General features: G+C 32.9%; 2 protein-coding genes across 4 annotated transcripts in view; one reads left to right on the top strand and one right to left on the bottom strand.

Annotated features, from left to right (window-relative positions):
- The window catches only part of LOC111414900 (axotactin), a 26,155-nt gene extending 10,218 nt beyond the window's left edge, over window positions 1-15,937 (top strand). The window contains exons 5-20 of one of the 3 annotated variants that reach the window (XM_071195997.1): window positions 1,667-3,657; window positions 7,934-8,151; window positions 8,225-8,398; window positions 8,454-8,679; window positions 11,292-11,545; window positions 11,595-12,020; window positions 12,070-12,267; window positions 12,360-12,389; window positions 12,515-12,803; window positions 12,855-13,168; window positions 13,221-13,405; window positions 13,460-13,714; window positions 13,818-14,001; window positions 14,060-14,226; window positions 15,582-15,651; window positions 15,703-15,937. In XM_071195997.1, the coding sequence (XP_071052098.1) occupies window positions 1,667-3,657; window positions 7,934-8,151; window positions 8,225-8,398; window positions 8,454-8,679; window positions 11,292-11,545; window positions 11,595-12,020; window positions 12,070-12,267; window positions 12,360-12,389; window positions 12,515-12,803; window positions 12,855-13,168; window positions 13,221-13,405; window positions 13,460-13,714; window positions 13,818-14,001; window positions 14,060-14,226; window positions 15,582-15,651; window positions 15,703-15,857 (5,136 nt within the window). In that variant the 3' untranslated portion in view covers window positions 15,858-15,937. Of the gene's footprint in view, window positions 1-1,666; window positions 3,658-7,933; window positions 8,152-8,224; window positions 8,399-8,453; window positions 8,680-11,291; window positions 11,546-11,594; window positions 12,021-12,069; window positions 12,268-12,359; window positions 12,390-12,514; window positions 12,804-12,854; window positions 13,169-13,220; window positions 13,406-13,459; window positions 13,715-13,817; window positions 14,002-14,059; window positions 14,227-14,509; window positions 14,766-15,581; window positions 15,652-15,702 lie in introns of those variants that run through there. The other 2 variants (XM_071195999.1, XM_023046370.2) reach the window with 2 other exon arrangements.
- On the bottom strand, window positions 15,924-24,260 carry LOC111414902 (histone deacetylase 1). The gene is made up of 5 exons (XM_023046372.2): window positions 24,084-24,260; window positions 23,591-23,703; window positions 23,070-23,526; window positions 22,219-23,007; window positions 15,924-16,310 (listed from the first exon to the last, which is right to left on the bottom strand). The coding sequence occupies exons 1-5, from the start codon at window positions 24,130-24,132 to the stop codon at window positions 16,258-16,260; spliced, it is 1,461 nt and encodes a 486-aa protein (XP_022902140.1). The 5' UTR covers window positions 24,133-24,260; the 3' UTR covers window positions 15,924-16,257.

The raw sequence follows: 24,260 nt of genomic DNA, 5'->3' as shown, positions 1-24,260 counted from the left end.
CATCATTTTTACTTTATCCTTCCGCATCCCCATTTTTTACATTTTCATTTGTAGTTTTGGTCTTATAGAAAATATCTGTTATTGCTAAATTTATACCATGAGCCAAGCATATCTCAGATTTCAGCATCTATTAGTTTAACTATGTCTTTATTCATTTTTAAACCAAAAGTTGCTAACTTTTCTTCAACTAATGATAAACATTTTTCTGCTGATACTGAAGCAATTGCACATACTAACCCGATATTCCTAAATAATCCTTCACTATAATAATAATAATATTTATTAAATCTCAGTGCTACAATAGTAGATGAAGACAAGTCATATACGTTTCTACATCTATGGTTTACAAAAATATAAAGATATCTAAAGTGCACATTAATATTAATATGTGTACGGATAGGTTAGGTGGTGTTGAGCGAACTGAAGTCCACTCATCGAATGTTATGCTGAATGGTGTACCTTTAGACTTTAAACTACATATTTCAGAAGTCATTTTATCTTTAATTTTCATTTTCATATCTTCATTTTTATTCTGTATTGTGGTTGAAGTTTTTAGAATATCTGCAAATCCTATTGCTCGTAAACCTTAGTACTTCTGAAAGTTCATCATTCTTGTCGTTTTTGTAATAGTTGGTAATCAGTTTTGGTTTCTTGGAAATAATTAGGCTATCAGTGTCGCTAGTAGTGGGTTCACACCTTTTCTTCATATTAAATTCATGCATTGTTTTCAAATGGGTATGAAGACCACTAGTTGATCACATTTAGCAATCTGCCCATTAACCTCTATTAGGAAATGATACCACACTGATGTTTCATCATCCCCTTTTCTATGATCGATAAACCGTTTTTATCCATAACAAAATATTAGTTATTGTAACATTACTTACTTTATGAGTTGTAAACTGAATTGTTGTTAATTGTGGCTTTTAGCTTCTAACAAGTTTTAACTGGAATTGTAATACAGCGCGTCGTTTAGCAAACACTACAACTACCCCAGAAAGCCGGATCGATAAGTTAATACCAAATACCGACATTTAAGTATCAATACCGGTTCTAAATACTACACCAATTTTGTCCGAAATCCCGGAATTCCGGTATTGTAAGCTCTATTCTTACCATAGCCATATAATGTGATGACACACAATCCTGCTGCAAGACAAGATCCATTTCAAATTTCCCTTGATTTTGTCCTACCATTTTTATCGTTCGTGGAATGATTTCATTATCTAATAATCTCAAATATGTTTGCCCTACCAGGTTTTCATTTAATTTTTTCTCTCCGGAATTACAGAGCTCTTAAACCAAAAGGAAGTACCACAAAATTAATCATCTGTAGCACTGTCGAGTCTTTTGCCAGCAATATCTAGTTTTCTTCTAGCAGTAATTAGTCATCTGTAACAATATCTAGTCTTCTGCCAACAATATCTAGTCTTCTGCCAACAATACCTAGTCTTTTGTCAACAATTTCTAGTTTTTTCCAGCAGTATCAAGTTTTCTGCCAGCAATATCTAGTATTTTCCAACACGCCATTACAAAGCATCACTTTCCTTATAATATATAAAACATTAAATCAATAAATATTTTCAAAACAAATATTATAAAGATGATTATTCTCATTTAAATAAAAATAATTGAACGAAAATCTTAATTTTTATAAAAAATTTAGGTTCGTATTGATGTTCACGGTGCAAGATTAATGGCAATGGTAGACGATTTAAAAGGTGAAACCGATTTGATAGGTTTAGATAAAGACAACAATTACGGCGTCTCGGCAAACGTAACATCGGTAATTTTAATCGGCGGTTTAAGTTCAGAAGAACGTTTACACGGCGTTAAATACATAATAGAGTCTTTCGTGGGTTGTATAAAAAACGTCGTTTTAAGTACGGGAAAATCGGCCTCGGAATTATTACGAATAACTCCCTTAATAGCAACAAAACACGAAAATGTCCAAGAAGGTTGTAAAAATAAATGTTACAGTCACGAGAATCTTTGTTTCGAAGGATCGCAATGCGTTAACCATTATAATATGTTATCATGTGATTGTTTTGGAACTCGTTATGAAGGCGAATATTGTGATATTTACACTGCCACCGTTTTAACACTTCGCGGATCTTCTTATGTTTCTTATAGAGTTTACGATTGGAAAGATCGTGTTCATTCGGCGGTTAATCGATTTTCGATGTTATTTAAAACTCGATTTGATGATTCTGCGTTATTTTATGCAAGCGGAGGAGATTACGGAATCGATCATTACATAGCTGCGTCGATTTTTAACAATTCTGTTTATGTAAATATTCAATTTGGTGATAAACCAATGAGTGTTGTTTTAGGAGAAAAGGCCGATTTTTCAAAGTGGAACAATTTAACAATTTTCCACGAACACAATAATGTTAGAGTTTCATTAAACGATGAATCAATCTCGTTTAATTTAACAGGAAATCAATTGCTTTACATAGATCCTGAAATTTATATCGGAGGTGGACCTGAGTTATCAAAAAAAGGAGGATTACAATCTAAAAATAATTTCGCCGGATGCGTCCAATACGTTTTTTACAATGATATTTCAATTATTTACGAACTAAAAAAGATGAATCCTAAGGTACATTATATTGGGATTTTGAGGCCGGAATTTTTCGAAGCCGACGTTGAGGTAATCCCGTTAACATATCCATTTGCTTCTTCGCATATTTGGTGGCCGAATGATTACACCGATCGATTATCGTTAGAATTTGACTTCAAAACGAGCAGTAATTTAAGCGTATTAGCTTCAAGTGATGCTAAAACTGGTTATTATTGGGAAGTACGAGTCGTAAACGATGAAGTTCGTTTCGAATTGGCCGATTCTAACAAAAACGCAACACATTTAATAACCGTTAAAAAAATGCGTGGAATTTGGCATACTTTAATTTTAAGTTACGAACAAGGAACTGTATTTTTAAAAGTTGATGATAAGTTTAAACGCGAAAAATTAGGGGATTTAACATTCGCCGTTGGTGATAAAATCAAAATTGGAAGTGGTTCTCGCACTAACTCTGGTGTAGTTGGTTGTATGCGGGATATAACAGTAAACGGTGTTAATTTAGAACCAAGATCCGTTGTGGAAAGTGAAAGAGTCGTCGGCGAAGTAACTTTAGATGATTGCCGTTTTATCGATCCTTGTAGACGACCAAATACTTGCGAACACGGCGGAAAATGTTCTGTTAAAGAAGATAAATTAACTTGTGATTGTGAAGGAACTGGTTATTTAGGAAAAAATTGCCATTTTGCAAAGTATCGGAAAACTTGCGAAGAACTCGCTCTTTTGGGTTACACAAAACCCAATGTTCACTTAATTGATATTGATGGAAATGGGGTGTTTCCCCCGGCTCACGTTCGATGTGAATTCCAAGGCAACGAAGACTCCACCAAAACCATCGTAGAACACAATTTACCGAATCAAATTGACGTTCGATCACCGTCGGAAAAAGATTTTAAATTTACCATTAAATATCGCGAATTTAACGCGGATATGCTTCAAGAATTGGTTTCTCATTCTTTAAATTGCAGTCAATACATTAAATATGAGTGTCGGATGGCTCCTTTGGAATTACATTCAGCTACGTGGTTTATCAGTTCTGCTAATCATACAGTGGATTTTATTGGAGATGTTAAAAGGTAATGATATTATTAAGTTAACTCCTAAATCTTTATACTTAATTCATATAAAATAATTAGTTTTATTTTCTTAAATATTTGTTGAATTTGCAAAGACTACATTTTTAGTTGTGGTGATCCCAAATTTTTGCGTTAAAGAGTTGCATCTATGTCTAAACTTCAATAAAGGCATTTAGAACACACTAAATTTGAATGCTGTTTAGGTAAGTTTAAGAAAGCAAAGTTAGTTTGCACTCTAGATACTGGAATCATTCCTTGGACACTGAAACTAATCAATAAAATGTAGTTCTAATCGCTGTAGAAATATCTCTTCCTCATTAAAATGACGCTACAGTTTATGAGTTATTGCCATCGTTTTTGCAGTTTCCCCTCATGGTCTCTTGATTTGCATTTTGCTGCTTAAGAGCTTTTTTGGGATTCTACCCTCGCCCATTCGTGCGACATGACCAGCCTCTCATCTGACGAATTCTGAAATAGGCCTATTCCATATCCCATTCTCCTTTATTGGACCAAAGATTTTCCTCAGTATATTTCTTTCAATATATTCTTTGTGCTCTCTGTCATAGTGTCTTCTGGTTCCTCCGCTCCTTCTGTAATAAGTTTGACTCCCAAGTACATAAACGCTATGATGTGGTTTATATTCCTTCTTGTTCTCATTTTCGTTAGTATCTTCGTCTTTTGTTTATTTATTTCAACATAAAATATCATTCCCTAGATAATGATATCATCCACTGGATGTTGGAACCAACCACTAAGTTCCACTAGATTCTGATTATAATCACTATGAAAACTATACCAACATCTAATTACTAGACATCACGCAACAATTAGTTGCAGGATCAAATGAAATCTGGAATCATCCACTAGACACTGGTTTTAACCACTATGAAAACAATATCTAATAAGGTTTGCACACTATTTGGAGAATTAGAGTGGTGAGGAATAATCTGACTAGCATGGATTAGTAAGCGAACCTCATTTATGAACTTCGCGTATGGATAGCTAATGGTAAATTATCAAACAAAATGATTTTAAAAACCAGTTCTCTGCGTGGAAATGGTCTTATAAACGGTCTTATGCCTTATCAGCCTTTAGGCTAAAAATATCATCGTTACATGGTGGGGTAGATCTGAAACAGTAAAAATTTAAAATGCAACTACGTCTACGTAAACTCTACTTAGTTGATAAGCCATAACAAGGGTTCAGCTGTACAAATGTTGGGAATATGGCTCAGAATGTTTTTGCAAATACTGAAATTTTAGCAGAAATAACATGGCATAACTTCAAATACGAATCATAATCAATAAGTCTTCATTTTCGAATTTTTTGAATCAGTGAATCCATTCATGACAGGTTATTTCGGACAACGCATGATCTCCATAAGCTTCTGTGACTATTTGATGAGCGTACATACTCGAATGCCAAAACTTATTTATGTTCGGCCGAATTCCTCAATCATCCTAGTGGAAAGCTGATACCAGCTGATCTACGTTATCAGGTAAATAAGATATCCCTGAAATCCGAGTCATGTTTGCCTTTCAATTTTCTTCAGCTCTTTAACTTTTGTTTGAAAGGCAGACTAAAATCTAAACATTGCTATAATTACATCAGTACATATTGTACATAATATTTTTCATAGTAAATCATTACTTTCAAAGAACGAACATCATATCCATAACAACTTCAAATTTCTAAACAAACATCGATCTGCAGTATTATGGATTCTCCAATTTTTTACAGCTTGTAATTTCATATTCAATTTTTACCGTTACAAGGTAGCTAAGGAATTAAATAATATTCTAGAAGATTGGAACTTAGCTTACCAGTCTTTTTTGCTTTTTGAAAGTTAATCAGCTTAACCTTCAAAAAACGGGAAAGATTATGCCAAAATTATCAAGGCACAAGTATTACTTTTGCAGTGGGTTGGGTTGGGTTGGAATGTTTTTGAAGGTTAATCAGCTTAACCTTCAAAAAAAAGGGAAAGATTATGCCAAAATTATCAAGGCACAAGTGTTACTATTGCAGTGGGTAAGTTATATCGGAAAGTGTTAAAGAATAGGATTGAAATTCAATGGGATATGTGAATCCATGAAAAAACTGGTCGAGATCCTGACGACGACTGGCCGTAGGGTGTATATTCAGTCCATTTCGAACATTTAGGAGTATAAATTCGATATTGCACTTATTTTCGACAACGAAAGGTCTTGAGCAGGGACGCTGCCTACCTTATTCAAACTATACATACAAGAAGTGCCAAAACATGCAGAACAAGTCTCAGAACTGGGTATAGAAATGGAAAATCAAAGCTGACAACCCTTTTCTTTGCTGATGACCAAATTATTGTAGCAAATAAAGAGTATGATATTGACTTATCTTCTGGAAACTCATGGAAGAATATTGGAGATTGGAACTGAATAACAATATGGATAAGACAGAATATATAGTAATAGGAAATGACTTGAATGATCCTGAATTACAAACAAACAACAAAATAGAAAGGTGCATGGAATATAAATATTTGGGCAGCATAATTTCGAAAGAAGGAACATCTGCTAAAGATATCCAGAACTAGGTCAAAAAAGTGTTCGTATGCTAAACTCCTTATTATGGCCAAATCATATTAAACTAAAAGCAAAAATGACAATCTACTGATCAATAGTAGAGCCAATTTTACAGATTGGTTAGAATGTTGGCAGCTCGCTACGAAAAGCAGAAAACGACTTGGAACAGTGGAAATGGACTTTCTAAGAAGTGCATACTGAGTATCAAGACTGGAACATGTCCCAAATGAAGAAATTAAACGACGGACGAACACGGTATATACGAACATATAATGAGGATGTCTGAAAAGAGCTCTTGTACATGTAACTCAACATAGAAGAAGGGGAGGTATACCAAATACATCCTAGATTCAAGGGATCCGATAGACTATGACTAATCGAGCTTTACCAGAAGAAGGATGGAGGAATAGAGGCGAATGGCGATCGCAGAATGCGACAGATCGTATAAGAACCCCGCGATTAAATACTTGATTTCTCAGGAAACACAAAAAAATTTCATCACAAAGTTGGCATTTGCGCAAACGTTAATCTAATACCTATTGTAGAGATTGAAGTTTGTTTGCGGTGTAGCTAAGTAAAAATTTTGGCTAAAGTTTTAATTATAGGTGCCTCAAAATGTTCAAGTCTTTTGAATTTTCGAAAATTTCATAGATTTAGCTCTTAGAAGTCCTTGCATAAAGTACCTTAATGCTTCTCTTTTTCGTTATTACCTTCCCATGTCATCTTTAGCAAGTCTTACATCACTGAAAAGTACTAATGACATACATTTTGTGTAATTGTGCCATTAAAAACCAATTTTTTAATTGTGTAACTGAAAAAAATCATTCACCATTTAAAAGGTCTCCAAATAGGTAAATTGCAGCAGTTATTTCTTGTATAAATGATGAGATACGACAAAAATCAATTTTCGTTTCCAAATAGCATAAAGCTAATTGTGGTTTAATCTTTGCAGTTTTAGTCTCATGGCATTTTGTCTTGACTATATATGGAGTAATTTCTCTAACTAAGTATTAAATGACTTTATATCAATTTTAGAAGCTCTCTAGATTCATTTAAATCTTCTACAAGGAATTTACTAGAAACAAAAGTTGTAGCAACTAATTGTCTTAAGCTAGAGACATTTTGTTATCTCCTTACCATAATCGTGGTGGTGATCGATCAACGGCCATTGGATCATTAGTATTCGTTTATGATCAATCAGGTTATTTCATAAAACAGAACATTTGAGGCAACAAACATATTTAAAATTTACAACATTAACTACATTAAGAACATTACTAAATGTAGCTTTAGAGGACACATTGCGATTGATTCCCATATACTGACATAGCATCACAAAGAGAAAACTTTTTATCAAAAAAATAAAGATTTTCCTGTTGATTTTGTAACGACATCTGAAGATGAAAAGTTTTTTCGAAACCGGTTATGTTTTAACCTATTAAATAAAATTATTTGAGGAAAATTATCTTCAAAATATTTATTTAAAATAAAAAAGTTGGAGAATAATTTTAAGTTTAACATCTAAGTGACTAAATAATAAAATTGTTGTAGACAGGAAACAATTTAAAACTTACTAAGAGCTCCTAATAACTATAATAATAGTCTGTTTCGTAACTTTATTTTCTAAAGACCAAGGTTAAACATTTCTTTTTTTAATTTATTTTCATTATGTTTATTTAAATTTTTTAAAAAACAACTCTTTTTGTATTTTTAAGAGGAACTTGTCCGTGTTCGCTTGAAAAAAATTGCGAAAATCCATCGCAATGGTGCAACTGTGATGGTTTAACAGACGATAAATGGACATCGGACGAAGGCTATTTTACGACGAGTAATAGTTTGGGAATAATGGAAATGGTTTTTCTTCAACAACCTGATTTACCGCCTAACGCTCAAGCAAGAATCACCTTAGGACCATTAGAATGTGTAGAAACCAGTAACGTATTTAAATATTTTTTTTAGAATTTTCGACTAATATAAATTCGGATCGATTTACTTTTTAATTTTAGATACACAAAAATACGTGGTCACTTTTACAACCAGTCAATCGTACATCGAAGTTCCTGGTTGGAGAAAAGGTGATTTAGCGTTTTCTTTTCGAACAACGGGAAAAAAGGCCATTTTGCTGTATCAACCACCGATTCGACCAAATTATCCCAGTTTTATGGTCGCTTTAACAAACGGTTATTAAAAATTTCAAATTTTTATTGTATTGAAATTTATTGAAATTTTTTTCAGATTTCCAGCTTACTTTTAATTTTACTTTAAATACTGGAGTTTCAAAAGAATTGGTTATCGTTTCACATCGTAGATTAAACGGCGGGGAATGGCATAAATTATGGATTGATTATAATAAATATCATGTTAGGTTTATGATAAATGAAGATTCTCAAATGGAGGATTTAAAACCGGAAGAAGAGTTTGGACCATTTGAGGGATCGATGTTTATTGGTGGTGCTCCTTTGTAAGTTTCTATTATAGTAAATACAGGGTTTCCCAAAACTCCCGGGACGGAGCTATATGTTTTGAAGGAGTGAAGAACAAAATTTGGGAATTACTAAAGAGTCATAAAAGCTACATTCTTAGATAGTTTAGAACTTCCATGCAATGTGGAGTCTTTTTAGGGGATGACCACCCTTACATTTTTAAATAGCAACCCCTGTAGAGTTTTACCTTATTTTAAAGGTAATGAAAAAAGAAACACAACTCCATATTCAAAACCCGATATCTTAATTCTTTCACGAATTATGAGGGGTTGGCCACCAAATGGGAAAATAAAATGTTTTCATGCCTTTTTGCACTTTTATTACGATTTTTATAACAAATGTTCAAATTGTCAACCTTCTACGGTTTCGCAATAACTCAATCGCTCATAGATGGAATTTTGAACCATCAGGAGGTTATTCCAAGTGATATTGGTAGATCTTCAAGTATGCGATTTTCCAAATCATTGATTGATTCTGGTTTTGTTGCATACACTCTACTTTTCAGAAATCCCCAAAAGAAAAAATCGAGTGGTGTTAGATCAGGAGATCGTGGTGGCCTCTCAATGTCACCTCTATTACCAATCCAACGGTTTGGAAACGTACGGTTTAAAAAGTCTCGAACTGCGCGACTAAAATGTGAAGGACTACCATCTTGTTGGAACCACTTATTGTCAATACCATAAAGGTGCCTTTAGTGCGAGGGAGATTTAGGTATTTGGGTATTGGGAGATTTGAAGAAGGGAGAATGACACTGTCACGAAGCCTATTTACTGCGCAGGGTATTTGGGTATTCGTCTGATTGGCTGATGACGATCACGTGACGCCAGTACGTTGGAGGTGAATCTCCGTTTCTCCAAATACCCGAAAGTTGGTTGAAGTTTATGTTTTGGAGGTAAAATGTATTTTGCGCACGCGTAATAACTGTTAATAGTTTGTCGTTTCTTCAAGAATGCTAACAACAGTAGTGTGTTTGTCATATTTAATATGATGCAAAAAAATCGGAAACCTATACTACAATACAATACAATACTCAACTGTACTATGACTGTACTACAAATTATTGTTAGATTAGGTCGCGTTGTGGCACGTGATGACCGAATCACCGAATCTGCGCCGAATCACCAAATACCCAAACACCCTGCGCAGTTAAATAGATTTCGTGACAGTGTCATTCTCCCTCCTTCAAATCTCCCTCGCACTAAAGGCACCTTTAGGGCATACGGCACGTACCCTTGGAACCACTTGATTTTCTAACAGATGCAGATATCTGTCTCCGTCCAAATTTCCATTAATAAAAAATGGACCAATTACATTCTCTCTCATAATACCAGCCCATACATTAATTTTCTGCTGTCTCTGAGTATAACCTTCTCTTCTTAAACGTGCATTTTCGTCACTCCAATAACGACAATTGTGCCTATTAACCTTACCATTCAAGTAGAAAGTAGCCTCATCAGAGAAAACAACGTTGAAAAGAAAATTTCTGTCAACATCACATTTTTCACGTACTATTTCACAGAATTCCAACCTTCTTTCGAAGTCACCTTCGTTCAATTCCCATTTTCCCATTTGGTAGTCAACCCCTCATAATTCTTGAAAGAATTAAGATATCGGGTTTTGGTTACCCCTAAAAAAACTCTATATTGCATGGAAGTTCTAAACTATCTAAAAATGTAATTCTTATGATTCTTTAGTGATCCCCAAATTTTCAAATTTTTTTCTTCACTCGTTCAAAACTTATAGCTCCGTCCCGGGAGTTTTGGGAAACCCTGTATAAAGTATATACAGTAATATAAATATCATCATCATCATTGGTGGGTCTTCCATCTCGTACCTTGACCTTCCAGTTTCTAACTCGCAGCATATTTAGACTTTCTTCGACCTGGTCCTTATATCTGCTTCTAGGCTTGCCTCTCTGGCGGGTTCCAAAAACAGTTTGGCGGAATATTTGCTTTGGGAGTTCCCTGTCACCCGTTTTGATGGATTGTACAATATTCGGTTTTTCATAAAGCCGGTACAACTCAAAATTGTAACTCCTCCATATTCCGTTTTCCTGAGCACCCCTGTATATGTGGCGGAGTATCTTTCTTTCAAAGCAGCCCAACAAGTTTTCATCATTTTTTGTCACCATCCAGCGTTTTGTATATTAGTACCTTAGTTTGTTTGGTTACTACGCCTTACGTTTTTTCAGTCCAAAGTAAGCTCTATTAGCCATATATAGTCTTCTCCTAATTTCTGCAATCATTATGTTATTTTCATTTACCTGGGTTCCAAGACATATAAATTTCTTTTGAACGTGTATGGTTCACTAATCAGATCTTCAGGTGTGGTTAGCTGAGCGTTTTTAGTAACATACATTACTATGTATGAAAAGTCTATGTATAAAAGTCAATTATATGAAATAGACAGTGGAATTAATACTAGATATAGAACTAGAAACATTCAGGTTTAGCCATACATCTCTAAAGATGGCTATAATAAAGAGTTTTGGCTATAACGGGCGCTCCCTTCCCCGTATTTAAACCGATTTCGGTTTAAATATCTCTCCTCAGGAGCACTTTTAGAGTAACAATACATTTTCTTTTAATAGAGACTATTTGCATCCATCAAAAACATCAGTTCATCAAGGATTAATCGGTTGTTTTCGTGGTTTGGTGGTAAACGAAGAAATTTTAGACATCTACAGTTACATGAGTGTACATTTAAGCGAAATTATTAAAGATTGCAAACCATCGTGCGTTCCAAATCCTTGCAAAAACGGGGCCCAATGCAAAGAATTATGGAGTACTTTTGAATGTATTTGCCCAAATCCTTGGGCTTACAAAGGAGACCATTGTGAAATAAGTATGGAACCTATATAAAAAAAAAAAGATTTTAAAACAATTTGTTTTAGATATCAACAAAAACGCGATTACTTTTACACACCCAGATTCATATATAAAAAGGAATTTCTTAAACGGTGATAAACAAGAAGATAAGGACGTTTTAAGGAAGATATTTGTAGATGATGTTTTAATAAATTTGAGAACATACGATGATAGATCGTTGGTTTTATACGCAAACGATCATTTAAATAATTTCATGCACATTTCTTTGTATAACGGAACTCAAGTTGTTTATCTGTTTAATCATGGCGATACAATACACAATATTACCGTGGAATATTTGGAATTAAATAGTTCCAATTCTGTGCAAATTGCCATTGTTAGAACGATTGAAAATACCACATTATACGTTAACGATAAAAATAAAACGGTTAATATCGGGATCAAATTGTTGGAGAGTTACTCAAATAAGCCTTGGTCAAACCCAGAAAAAGGTAAAGTTAATAAAACATATTAAGGCACCCTTTAACGTATTTTTTAAAGAAATTTTAGCCCCACAACGCCCACCAGCACCACCCACTGAGTATTTCCAATTAAATTTAGGTGGATATGACACTGAAACACTACTAAAAGTTTCTGATAGCTCCGAAACGCTTCCCGGTTACGTTGGATGTATTCGCGGATTACAAATAGGAGAAGTCTTAGTTAATTTAACTTCATTAGTTGCTGATAACGCATACGGTATGTTTAACACTAAATACTGTAAAATTAAATAACCCCAAATCATCTCTAAATCATTACATCATTAAACCTTGTATTTTTAAAAATTATAGGCCCTACTGATGAAGATTGTAATCACAAAAGTAAGTCCATTAAAAGAAATTGCACGAAAATTGTTATGTTGCCTTGAAATGTCTCAAATAATCTTTAAAAATCACCAATAATAACAAGATTATACACATTGTGTAATTAATTAATTAATTTTTAGGTGTAATACAAAATTGTGAAATGAAATGCGACACCCTTCCGTGTAAAAACGGCGGAATATGCATCGAAGATTTTCGAAAACAAATCCACACCTGCGATTGCGAGCATACGAGTTATTATGGAAATTTCTGTTCTGATGAAAAAGGCGCCGATTTTAGCGGAGAATCAATTTTATCAAGAAATTTCTTGTTAGAAGGTCCCGTTGATCATATTAAACTTCAACTGGCGTTTTCCAGCATGGATGTAAGCCAAAGAGATACAGTTTTGTTACTTCTTCAAACTGAAAATAAGTAATTTAATTATAAAATACAAATTTCTTAATTTTAATTAAATATTTTTAGCCGTAGTTATTACCTTTTGGTTGGATTAAGTCCGGATGGTTATTTGATCGTTCAAGAAGATCGAGAAGGAGCTGTTTATTCGAAGACGATCGCTAAAAGCTTTATTAAATCAGCTAGACACTCCGTTTATTATAGACGAGATCATAATGTTTCTGAATTACTTGTTGATAAAGAAGCTATCCCAATGGATCAAATTACGGTTGATACTTTTAGAAAGGTACCTCAAGTTGGATCAAATGAGGTTTATATCGGTGGACATAGCACTGATGATCCAAGATTCGCCACTTATAAAGGTTATAGCGGATGTTTATCAAGTAAGAAATTTACTTATTTTAAATTAGTTAGTTAATTATTAATTTTTTTAAGACGTTTACATCGAAGTTAACGAGCAAGTTATGAAACCTTTAGAAGAATACATGTTATTTACAAGTACAGGGTCAGAAAAAGTGAATGTTACGCGATCTCAAGGTGTAAGAAGCGCGCAGTGTAATCCACATTTCGATATTCCACATAAAGTACCAACTGGACCCACCAATTTAAATATAAGCCAAGTTAGTTTCATTTAATTCCACTAAAACAATAAATAAATATTTATTTTTATTAAGGGTAAAGATATTACTTGGGTTGAAGATGCCCCACAAAGAGTACAATATAAAAGTATTTACTCAGTAACCGCGATTGAGGAGGATGGAAGAGGAAGAATTGCTTTAATTACTTTATCAGTATTATTTGTAGTTATTATAATATGCTGTGCATATGAAGTTTATAGGAACGATAAACAATATCGGAGAAGGAAAGAAATGGAAACTGACGCTGGAATTCTTTGGTCTAAAGAACAAGCTGCTAAAATTCTAGATAAGGTTCGTCTAAAATTTCATCCCTAAAACAAAAACAGCTTTATATATATCAATTGTCCAATCTCCAACATCGTAAACACATAATTTTAAAGTAAATAAATTTTAGGCTGCCACACCAAATACTCCTCACCGACAACCATCATTAAACGGAAAAATACCTAATAAAAATGGTATTGGTGAAAACGGAAGTCAAACAAATCCCGAAGAAGTTGCTTTAATCGAAAAATTAATTCCTGATGAAAACGTGATTAAAAGAAATGATAAAAAAGAAAAAAGAATTAGTTTTAGAGGTAAACAAAATTTTTGAAATCATACTAATGTTTCATATTTACTTTGTATTAATTCTAGATAGTGCCAGTGAATTAAATTGGGATACACCAAGCGAATCATTAGATCATATAAACAAAATCCACGATATAACCGAAGAAGACGAACAGGAAGAAGGATTAGATTACTTTGATGATAACGCTTCGCATACAACCACAGAAGCTAATGGTCACGATGATGAAGAACCCGTAAGTAATTTAAACAAACTGGCTCCATTGAGTAGTATCAGTGAAGTAACACTTGGCACGCATTCATCGTCAATTATGGATTTAACACCAATTAAAAACGGAAGCATTAATCATTTTTAATAATTTAACAAAAAAATTACGCTTAATTAACCAAATTTATTAATAACTTTGTGCATGAAAATCTACCTAACATCTAAAATACTGCATGGAAACGAATTCTTGTTTGGGGCATGTTTTAATTAAAACCACTAATGAAATTCGTTAAAAACATCGCATCATCTAGGTACAGGTAACTCGTAATAGAATTAAAGGACCACCGACTCCTCAAAGTAACCCAAAGGCGACTCAACTACCATTCATGATTGACGAATTGAACGATTAATATAACGTAATGAGTGATTCGTGTGAAGAATAACATTTTTTTCTTAACCAAGTCATCCCAGTGTGAATGAAAACGAAACTATTTCATCAGTGCTCTCTCCATTTTGTGTTTAAGACATTTTATGTGTGAATCATTATAATACACCATTTATTTGTAATTTGATCAATATAAATGTTAAGAATTAAAAAAGTGCGTTTTTTCTGAAATCAATATTTAAATCAAACTTTTTTTTTAATTTATACATCAATCCATTAAAAATTCCATTATAAACCTAATAAACCCTTACTAATCCAAATACTAATGAAATTGACGAAAGTAGATATAAATAACGGAAATAACGTTTCGATTTTAATAGGTCAGATTCTGTCTCTGATTTGTTTAATTATAAATATGCGGTAAAGTGAATTAATTCAACAAAAAATTTAAGATTCAGTTAAAAGAGCCAAGATTGTTAGGAACACCTAAATATGAGCATCCTGCTATTAACAGAGTACTTTAATGTCATAGAAAAAGAAAATTAATATCACACGTGTGATACTACACATATGTGTGATCTGATATATGTGATCTTGCAGATTGTTTTTCTTTGGAGACTCAATTTTCCTTCATATCAGCTATTTCGTTAGTCTCAAAATCATTGTTTCCTTTCGTTCTTCCACTAATAACATTAATTTAGTTAATACATGTATGTATACATTGAAGTTAACACTTACCTTAATATATCTATACTGAAATAAAGCATTTAAAAAGCCTATTCCTATATAAGGTCGCTAAAAACTAAAAGGATAATATTATAATTAGAAAAAATGGATAAGAATACATGTATTTATTAAAACTACAAATCGGTTTAATTTATAATGTCTTCAAACATCATAACAATTGTAAAAGAAGTTTCGAAATCATAAAGTATTTTTGTAATGATTCAAAATATAGGAGATATTTAAGCAACATTTTCTTTTAAAACAAATTTAAGGTTGTGGAAAAACTCGATGCTATAAAAAACGAAATGAGCGAAGAAGAAAAGAAAAAAGAGATTGAGAAAGGTGAAATTTTTGATTCCTTTTAATTTCCTATAATTAATTAAATTATTGTAGCTAAAATATCATTAAGACATACCGGTGAGATTTTAAAACCAATTTTTCTTAATGAACAACAAAGAACATTTGCAAACCCGATAAGTTATTTAGGTGGTCCAAGAATAAATTCGGAAAATAGATGGAGTTTACAAAGTACTGTATCTATAGATTAAATAAATTATGTACGATTATATGTAATTAATTAGGAATAAATTATAAAGGAATGCAAGAATAAAGAATTTTATAATTAAAATTTACTTTTATTATTATTATCATTATGAAAAGGACACTCACATTGAATCGTCGTGATATAAATATATTCACCCTCAAAGTTTATCAACAACTCACTAATAATATAAAAATAATCAATAGGAAAAAAAATTAAAACGTAAAACTGAATACAAATTACGCTTAATAATTAAACGATTACTTGAGGGAGATTAGAGATCAAATTGTGTCCATATTGGTAAAAAATAAGTTATAGTTTTACATCGTTATAATATTATTAATACACCTAACGGAACAAAACGAAATCAAAACTTACTTGTATTTGGAATAATTTCCAGGGTTATGTCACGGATTAGGACCTGTATCTTTCTTTGACTCATCTGCGTCTTTATCATCACCTGAAATTAAATTAATAAAATAAAATTATATAAATTTTAATATAAATACAGTAGACACGCGATAATGTGAACTTGAGTTTATGTCAATAAGTTTGTAACGTAAAAACATGTTATGGAACTAGAGAGCGCGTCATTCTTCCATATTTTAACGACCAAAATGAGTATACTAACTAAAAAAACAAGCAACTTTTCATAGATAGCTCTAAAAAAAAGTTTGCAATGTTTATTACAACGGAAATAAATTAGCTTCAATCCCAATAGCTCATTCAACTACTTTTAAGGAAGAATATTAAACTTGTTTTAGAAAAACGTCTGTGACACAATCGTGCGTAAAGTGAACACTGGGACAGGAAAGACTAGCCATACAGAATGAACATCACTGTAGGAAACGCTAACATCGTTTATGAACATAAAAATTTTTTGGGGAATCATAAAGCTGAAGAATATTCCGAAGTAGTAGACAAAATGTTCCAGAGTTTCCAAATTTTAGGACCTAATATGAGTATCAAATAGCATTATTTGCGGTGATTATAGCGAAAAACAACGGGAACGATTCCACCAGGACATCAAGGTTATGGAGGAAAGATATCAAGGCCGTCGGGATCGCCATATGATGGCAAACCACTGCTGGCAGTTGCAAAGAAACCAAAAACACCATAGAAAAACCATACAAAACGTTTTTCTTAACTCTTATTGACATATTTTTGTTTTTTATGTTTTTTATTATTTTTTTGTATCATTTGTAGCGCGTTTTAAAAATATTCCCTTCCTTTTTAAAATTTAATTTCCAGTATAAACGGATTGCCTTTATCTTAAAAAGCAGAGTCAATTCAACAAAATTATTATTTTCCTATTCAGGAGAGCTAAAATCATTCAATTACCTAAAATTGACTAATAAACCCCATGCTGCAGAATCTGTGTTGCCCTGTGTTATTATTTGTAAATTTGCAATAATGTAAATAAAAGAAAAGGCATTCTTTAAGGTGAATTGTTCACGTTATCGCGAGTTCACTGTACTAATAAACGTATTATTTTTTTTAATACGGAGAAGGGCGTGTCCGTTATAACCAAAAGTCCGTTATATGAATAATTTTAACAAATTCGGACAGCTATCCACACCGTTGCGTTAAATCTACGTGGCTTTATATTTATACCAAGGACGGTAGAATCTAAGAGGACTGCTACATTCTGGGAACAGGTGCACAGCTCGAAGGCCCGTTCGTAACGTCAGCGCTGAATAACAATTAAAACTAGAGCTAACACTAGAACCAGAACTAACACTAGACTTAGGGTTTAGCGTTAGTTCTACTTTTAGTTCAATACAAATACACAACGATTAACGCTCAATAACAATTAAAACTAGAACTAACACTAGACTACTATCCGTGCCAAAAGTCAAACTGCTATGTTAATTTGAAAATTTTCGCATCCGCGGTTTTCCTTTTATCGCGAGTTAAATATAAAAGTACCCGATTTTTTTATGGTGCCGCCAACTTTGCCCACTTAGCGATTTTCTGTTTCAAAGCTATATGACGAAAAAAATTCAATTTTTAACAGATGGTAGCCTCATGTGTTCTTAATGATAGGTATATTTTATTTTTTCGATATTCCATATAGTTTCGCGGAAAATCGCGGTTTACTAAAACGCCGTTATGTCAAAAACGGCTATATGGATTTCATCGCGGATTTGACCAAAATATGTCAAATAATTGCGTTTATTGAATACCGTTATCAGTTTTTCAAAGATGTCTTTCTATTTTTTTAGAGCGATTTAAACAAATGGGGTCATACACGACTTTTTTTTTTATTATATTTTCTGAAAGTTTATATAAAAATATAGTTACCGTTATTTTTTTTAAAAATATTTTCGAACAAAGTCATTGTTAAAAAAATTATTGAAAATTTATATACCCATTTGCGCTTTTAAAATTCCCGCGTTGATGACGTACGATTCTCACTTTTGGGTCCCCTGCTACCCGCTCAAATGCGAGAAAGAGATGAACGTCATTTAGGTTGTATTGAAAAGAGATAGAGTGTTTGTAGGTTATGTTTATTATGTTTTGTTCATGGATGTAATAGAGACTCTATTACATCCATGGTTTTATTTTGACACTGTCACACCGCAAGCGCTATCCAACGGACAATTTAACTTGTTTTAGGCAGTGCGGTTCCTACGTCACAGAAAAGCCGCGAAATTATTTCGTTTGAATATTTGCTATTTTTCACTTCAAATTACGCAAAATATAAAATTGATCAAAATATTTCTTTTACTTTGTGTTCATGCATATACTTGCATATATCGTTTGACATAAAAATTTTCTCTAAATTTAATAAGTGTGTATGACCCCATTGTAAATTAAAAAGAAACAGAAATAAGCTCTGCGGGACGAAGGAGGTTCCGTCCAATCAAAAAAGGTGGTGCGTTCCAGACAGTACGTCGCTCCTTTATCTTACCTACATAAAGAAGAAAAGGCGCGACCGTCTTGTTTCTGGAATATACACCGGGACCCAAGGTTTATATACAGGGTGGTTCAGTTTTTAATCGGGAAACTTTACTAGGACGTAGTACTTGCCAAAATAACACAAGTTTTTTTATATAAACATAGGGTCGCAACTCTTTTGTTTTCGAGCTATGAGTTAACAAAGGTGAGCCAAAAATTTACATTTTATCTTTTATTTCGGGTATAAGTAAACAGTAGAATTTGAAATTTTGTATGTATGTACTACTGGTTAATACCTTATTTTCAACCATATCTTAAATTTCCCTAGCGCCCTCTAAGGGGATGAAATTCATAACCCCATTCATTTTGTTTATAAGAACTTATTAACGCTATGGAATATTAACATAAAAAATATGGGTTGTAAAGCTTATTCATTATTGGTACTTTTTTGTCTCTTTAGTTTTTCCTTAAAGATAGTAGTTTTAGTGTAAAAAAATTATTATTAAATATTATTAAAAAAACTTTTTCTGTATAGCTGGCTATGGAAGTTGTACACTTACTAGGATCTAATACTAACTAAATAACACCAATTAATTGTGTTATTAATTGTGTTTGTCTAAACAAATTATGTTAATTTAAACAATATTACAAAATTGATACTCTTGCTTAATAATAGTCAAAAATTATTAATAAACCTCAATAATTATGAGGATTCACCGTAAATGAAACTTACAAGTTCCCAGAGCCAACTTTTAGAATAATTTTATCTAAATATGGCGGCACATAGCGGTACGTGGCACGATATTTTATTTTTTTACACGGAAACTATTAACTTTACGGAAAATACTAAAGAGAAAAAAAGTACCACTAAAGAATGAGCTGTACAACCCATATTTTTTTAAATTAATATTCCATAGCGTTAATAAGTTCTTATAAACAAAATCAAGGGGTGGTGAATTTCATCCCCTTAGAGGGCGCTAGAGTAGTTTAAGGTATGTTTGAAAATAAGCTCTTAACCAGTAGTAAATACAAAGTACAAAGTTTCATATACTACGGTTTACTTACAACCGAAATACAAAACAAAATGTAAATTTTTGGCTCGACAGCTGATAGCTCGAAAACAAAAGAGTTGCGACCCTATGTTTATATAAAAAACTTGTGTTATTTTTTACTGTTTTCGTATTAAATGCTAAAATGTTAGGCTCCAAATTGAAAAGTGAAAATCGAACTGAGCTGTCATTACTATTATGTATGCAACATGTCCAAGTGTAGATTTAGCTAAATCACATTTTTAATTTGTTTTAGTTGGTTTAATAAAGGAATCCAAAAACAATAAATTAAAAATCAACAACTAATAAACAAAAAAACGACAACACAAAAGTACATAAAATAACAAGACAAGTAATAAAAAATATTAAAGAAAATGTTCAAAAACTTAGATTTCTTTCTTTTTAGTATTACTTTTTAGCTATTATTGAAAGCGGAACCCAACATTTTTGCATTTAACACGAAAACGGTGATTTTTATCAATATTATCTAAGAGTAATAAAAGTTTCTAAACTAAATTTACTATTAGAAACTGCAAAAATAAATGTAGGGTTATGATAGAACAAAAAAGTTCTGAGCAAACAAACTTTAGGAACAGCCTGTATAGCATTGTTCCCGCGCAAGGTTTATAGAACATAAGGTTACCTAATTCCCTATGCCTCTGTAGTATCGATTATTACCCCGCAGATTGACGTCACTGGTTCGATACAGTCAGAATAAAAGATAGCCTATACGAGCCTATACTGTGGTACAGTCTATATAAAATATTTAAACCTCGCATCGTGTTGTGTTGTTCATAGAACCAGCTACGTCAGTGACCCACCTTGCCTCTCAGAGGAGGAGAATCGATATTGGGTAACCTTATGTTCTATACACCTTGGTTCCCGCGGACTGATCCAACTCATAAATTGCCTAACGATTTTACATCACATTGATTTATACTGTACCAAATTGCAGCGCATTACTGTAAATGGTGTTTAAGATATTTGGAAAAATGTGTTAAAATTTCCTAACTTTGATGGCCTGTATCTTTGAAATTTGAAGACTTTCACTAATTTTTTTTTACATGAATCGTCATCATTTTCACTTTAGTATATGTGGTTAAATTTGTTCCCCGAGTCACCGAAACACCCTGTATACTACACTACATACAGGATGATTCATATAAGAACCGACACAGTTATAGGCCTTCAAAGTTGGGTCTTAAATTTTTAAAACATCGAATATCTTCGTAATATATTAAGCTAGAAAAACCAAGTTGAGACCAATTGAGGCATTTCAAAGGGTTGATTAAGGGTAAATAAATAAATTTTTATAAATCTTTTTTAACCTTTTGGTGGATTTAATACATTATTACCTCATTTCATGTGGAATTTAATTCTAAAACTTTTCATACTCTTATTATTTTTTTAAAAACTCTGTTGTTTTCATAAAAAACTTAAATAACCAAAGATACGTATTTCGTAAAGTTACTTAAAATAAGCGAAAATTCAGTAGTCGGGTATGCAATTGTACGTCAAACTTGACAAATAGGTTATAAAGTTATTTGACGACAAGGTTTTATGAAAACGACAATGTTTTTTAAAAAATAATATGAGTAAGAAAAGTTTTAGAATTAAATTCCATATGAAATGAAGTAGTAATGTATTAAATCCGCCACAAGGTTAAAAAAAATCTGTCAAAATGTAGGGTACCATCACCCTTAATCAACCCTCTGAAATACCTCAATTGAGTTCAATTTGCCCCCTTTGGTACACTCATAACGTATACCAAATTTGGTTTTTCTAGCTTAATGTATTATTCAGAAGTGACACTGGCGGTATCCCGCCAAATATGACGCCATATTGTTGCGAGGAAGCAAGGTATTGCTATTGGTGGTAAATTGAGTTGTCTCTCTCATTTATTGTGCGTTCATCGCGCCTATGGATCCACGCGATGTGATGGCGGATTTTAAATCGAGGTCATAAAACGAGATGCCGCCAACATTAAACGAATCGACGTCAGTGTCACTTCTGGTTATTCTGTGCTAGGACCATCTTTTCCGATTTGACGGAACCTTCCTCTCCCCACATCGCTTATTTCTGTTCCTTTTTAATTTATAACTCGCTTAAATACTATCGCATCGATAGTAGAACTAAAAACATTCGGATTTAGCCGTTTTAAGAGAGTTATGGATAAACCCAAAAGTTTCTAGTTCTAGGTCAAGTGTTAGTTCCACTTCTAGTTCAATAAAAATATACAACTTAGGGAATAACCCAAGTTGGATTCTATCTATGAGGGCTAACATTTACATTTAAATATACTGATTTATTAGATAATATTAATAGTATGACTTAAAAATATTTTGTCATTTCCAAAGTCCATTCTAACAAGGTCTGTTATACCGAGGTTTTACTGTATTTTTAATTACATAAATATACCTTTTTCAGGTTTAATTTCGTCTTTAAGGACTTTATCGTCTGAAATATTATCCTTATTTTCCATTCCTTTCTCCAACCTAGGTCTTTTCCTACTTTTATAACTGCGATTGTCCCTCCTTCCACCTTCTCCTTCATCCTCGGAATCGGAAAATTCATTTTCAGGTACAATTCTCTTATCCAAATCTTTTTGAGGTAATCGTTCGTCTTTATCAACCTTATCTTCGTTATCAGAATCTTCATTCATAGCATCTTCTGGGATTGTCTGAACTTGAACGCCTGGCGCGTGAGGTAACATTCGTAAATTTTCAAATAATCGTGTTTTAACTTTTTCTAAATACTCGGGTGTGTTTTGATTCGACATATTGCTTGGGCTGATATGTAATTTGAAATCGGGGCCGAAATATTCGAAATAGTCGTTGTAGGGAAGTTCATTGGCGATTTCTACGCCTAAAGCAACCGATGTTTCGTACGTCCACGCCCTTGAAACGTTTCTGATTGTATATCCGCCGCCGCCAACCATCATGAATGGAAGCCCGTAACGTTTGACGAATTCGACGCATTTTCCATGACCGCGGACGGTTAAATTGAAACAACCTAAACGGTCGCCTGTTAATGAGTCCGCTCCGCACTGTAACACCACAGCACTAGGTTGGAAAGTCTCCATAACCTTACTGATTATGGGGACAAATATACTCTCGTACGATTCATCGTCCATTCCATCTCTTAGTGGAATATTAACGGCGTAGTATTTGCCCTTTCCAGCACCTATATCCCGCAAGTCTCCAGTACCTTTATAAAATAAATTGGATTTTAATTCTTATTTAGTTTTAAAATTAAATAAAAATTCTTACCTGGAAAATATTCACCATATTTATGAAAAGAGACCGTCATAACACGATCAGTTGTATAAAAAGCTTCCTCAACACCATCACCATGGTGAACATCAATATCTATGTAAAGTACTCTTTGATGATATTTGAGTAATTCTAAGATACCCAAAACTATATCATTAACATAACAAAATCCAGATGCTTCAGATTTTTTCGCATGGTGCAATCCACCACCCCAATTAATACAAATTTCTGAAGCTTGTTTATTTAATTTGACAGCTGCAGCTACAGAGCCACCAGCTGATAATTGACAAAACTCGTACAGCCCATCAAAAACGGGGCAATCTTCTCCCACATTAAAACGTTGCATCTGCTTATTGTACTCGGACATATTATCAGGTCGAATTGAACGCAAAAATCTTATGTAGTCATCCGAGTGGAATTTAGTCATTTCATCTGCTGTCGCTTTATGAGGCCTCTATTATTAACAAAATTATTAGATATAAATCAATTTTTTAGATTGCATATAAAGAGATGCTTACATAAATTTCCATTTTTCTATAAAGTCCATAATTTAACAGCAAATTATGAGTCATTCGTATACGGTGGGGTTTCATGGGATGTCCCTGGCCATAATAATAATTTCCAATATCGCCTTTAAAAAAAATTTATGATAATAAAAAGCCGGTAATTACAAAAATATTGTATAAAAACGAGAAATCCACGGTTAACTTATGATGGGGTCTTTAAGGGCACCGTAAAAAGTAGCATCATTATCGGCGCCATTAATAAAATCCACCAATCAGCAGTTAGAAAAACTACGGTAACCCGAAATCAACCGTGGATTTCTCGCGTTTAGATATGAAAAACCGTACATGAAAAACTTTAAATTACACCGCATCCAAATAACAATAATAATATGTACTAATTTAAATTAGTTATTTTTCATAAACTAACATAAAAAAAGTTGCGGTTAAAACCATCTTATAAAGAACTCGTGACAAGGTTAAGTTAAAGATAAATGTGATTACTTACTATCGTAATAATAGCAAACCCTTTTTTTGCTGTGCGGTTGCGTGGACATATTTATAAATCACTTCGTAAACGTTTAAAGAAGACACAATTAAAACAATTTCTTTTACAATAAACTTTTTAGTTGTTGAACTTAAAAACACGATGCGATCGCGTTCAGAGACCTCTACCACAAACGCG

The sequence above is a fragment of the Onthophagus taurus genome, chromosome 1 (assembly GCF_036711975.1).
Source record: "Onthophagus taurus isolate NC chromosome 1, IU_Otau_3.0, whole genome shotgun sequence".
Classification (NCBI taxonomy): Eukaryota; Metazoa; Arthropoda; class Insecta; order Coleoptera; family Scarabaeidae; genus Onthophagus; species Onthophagus taurus.
This window is presented reverse-complemented; position numbering and strand designations above follow the sequence as displayed.

Coding starts and splice junctions, on each gene's coding strand:
- LOC111414902 (XM_023046372.2), bottom strand. CDS start 24,132: ATGTCCACGCAACCGCACAGCAAAAAAAGGGTTTGCTATTATTACGAT. Junction 23,008..23,069: donor ATATGGTGAATATTTTCCAG/GTAAGAATTTTT, acceptor TATTTTATAAAG/GTACTGGAGACTTGCGGGAT. Junction 16,311..22,218: donor CGAAATTAAACCTGAAAAAG/GTATATTTATGT, acceptor ATTTAATTTCAG/GTGATGATAAAGACGCAGAT.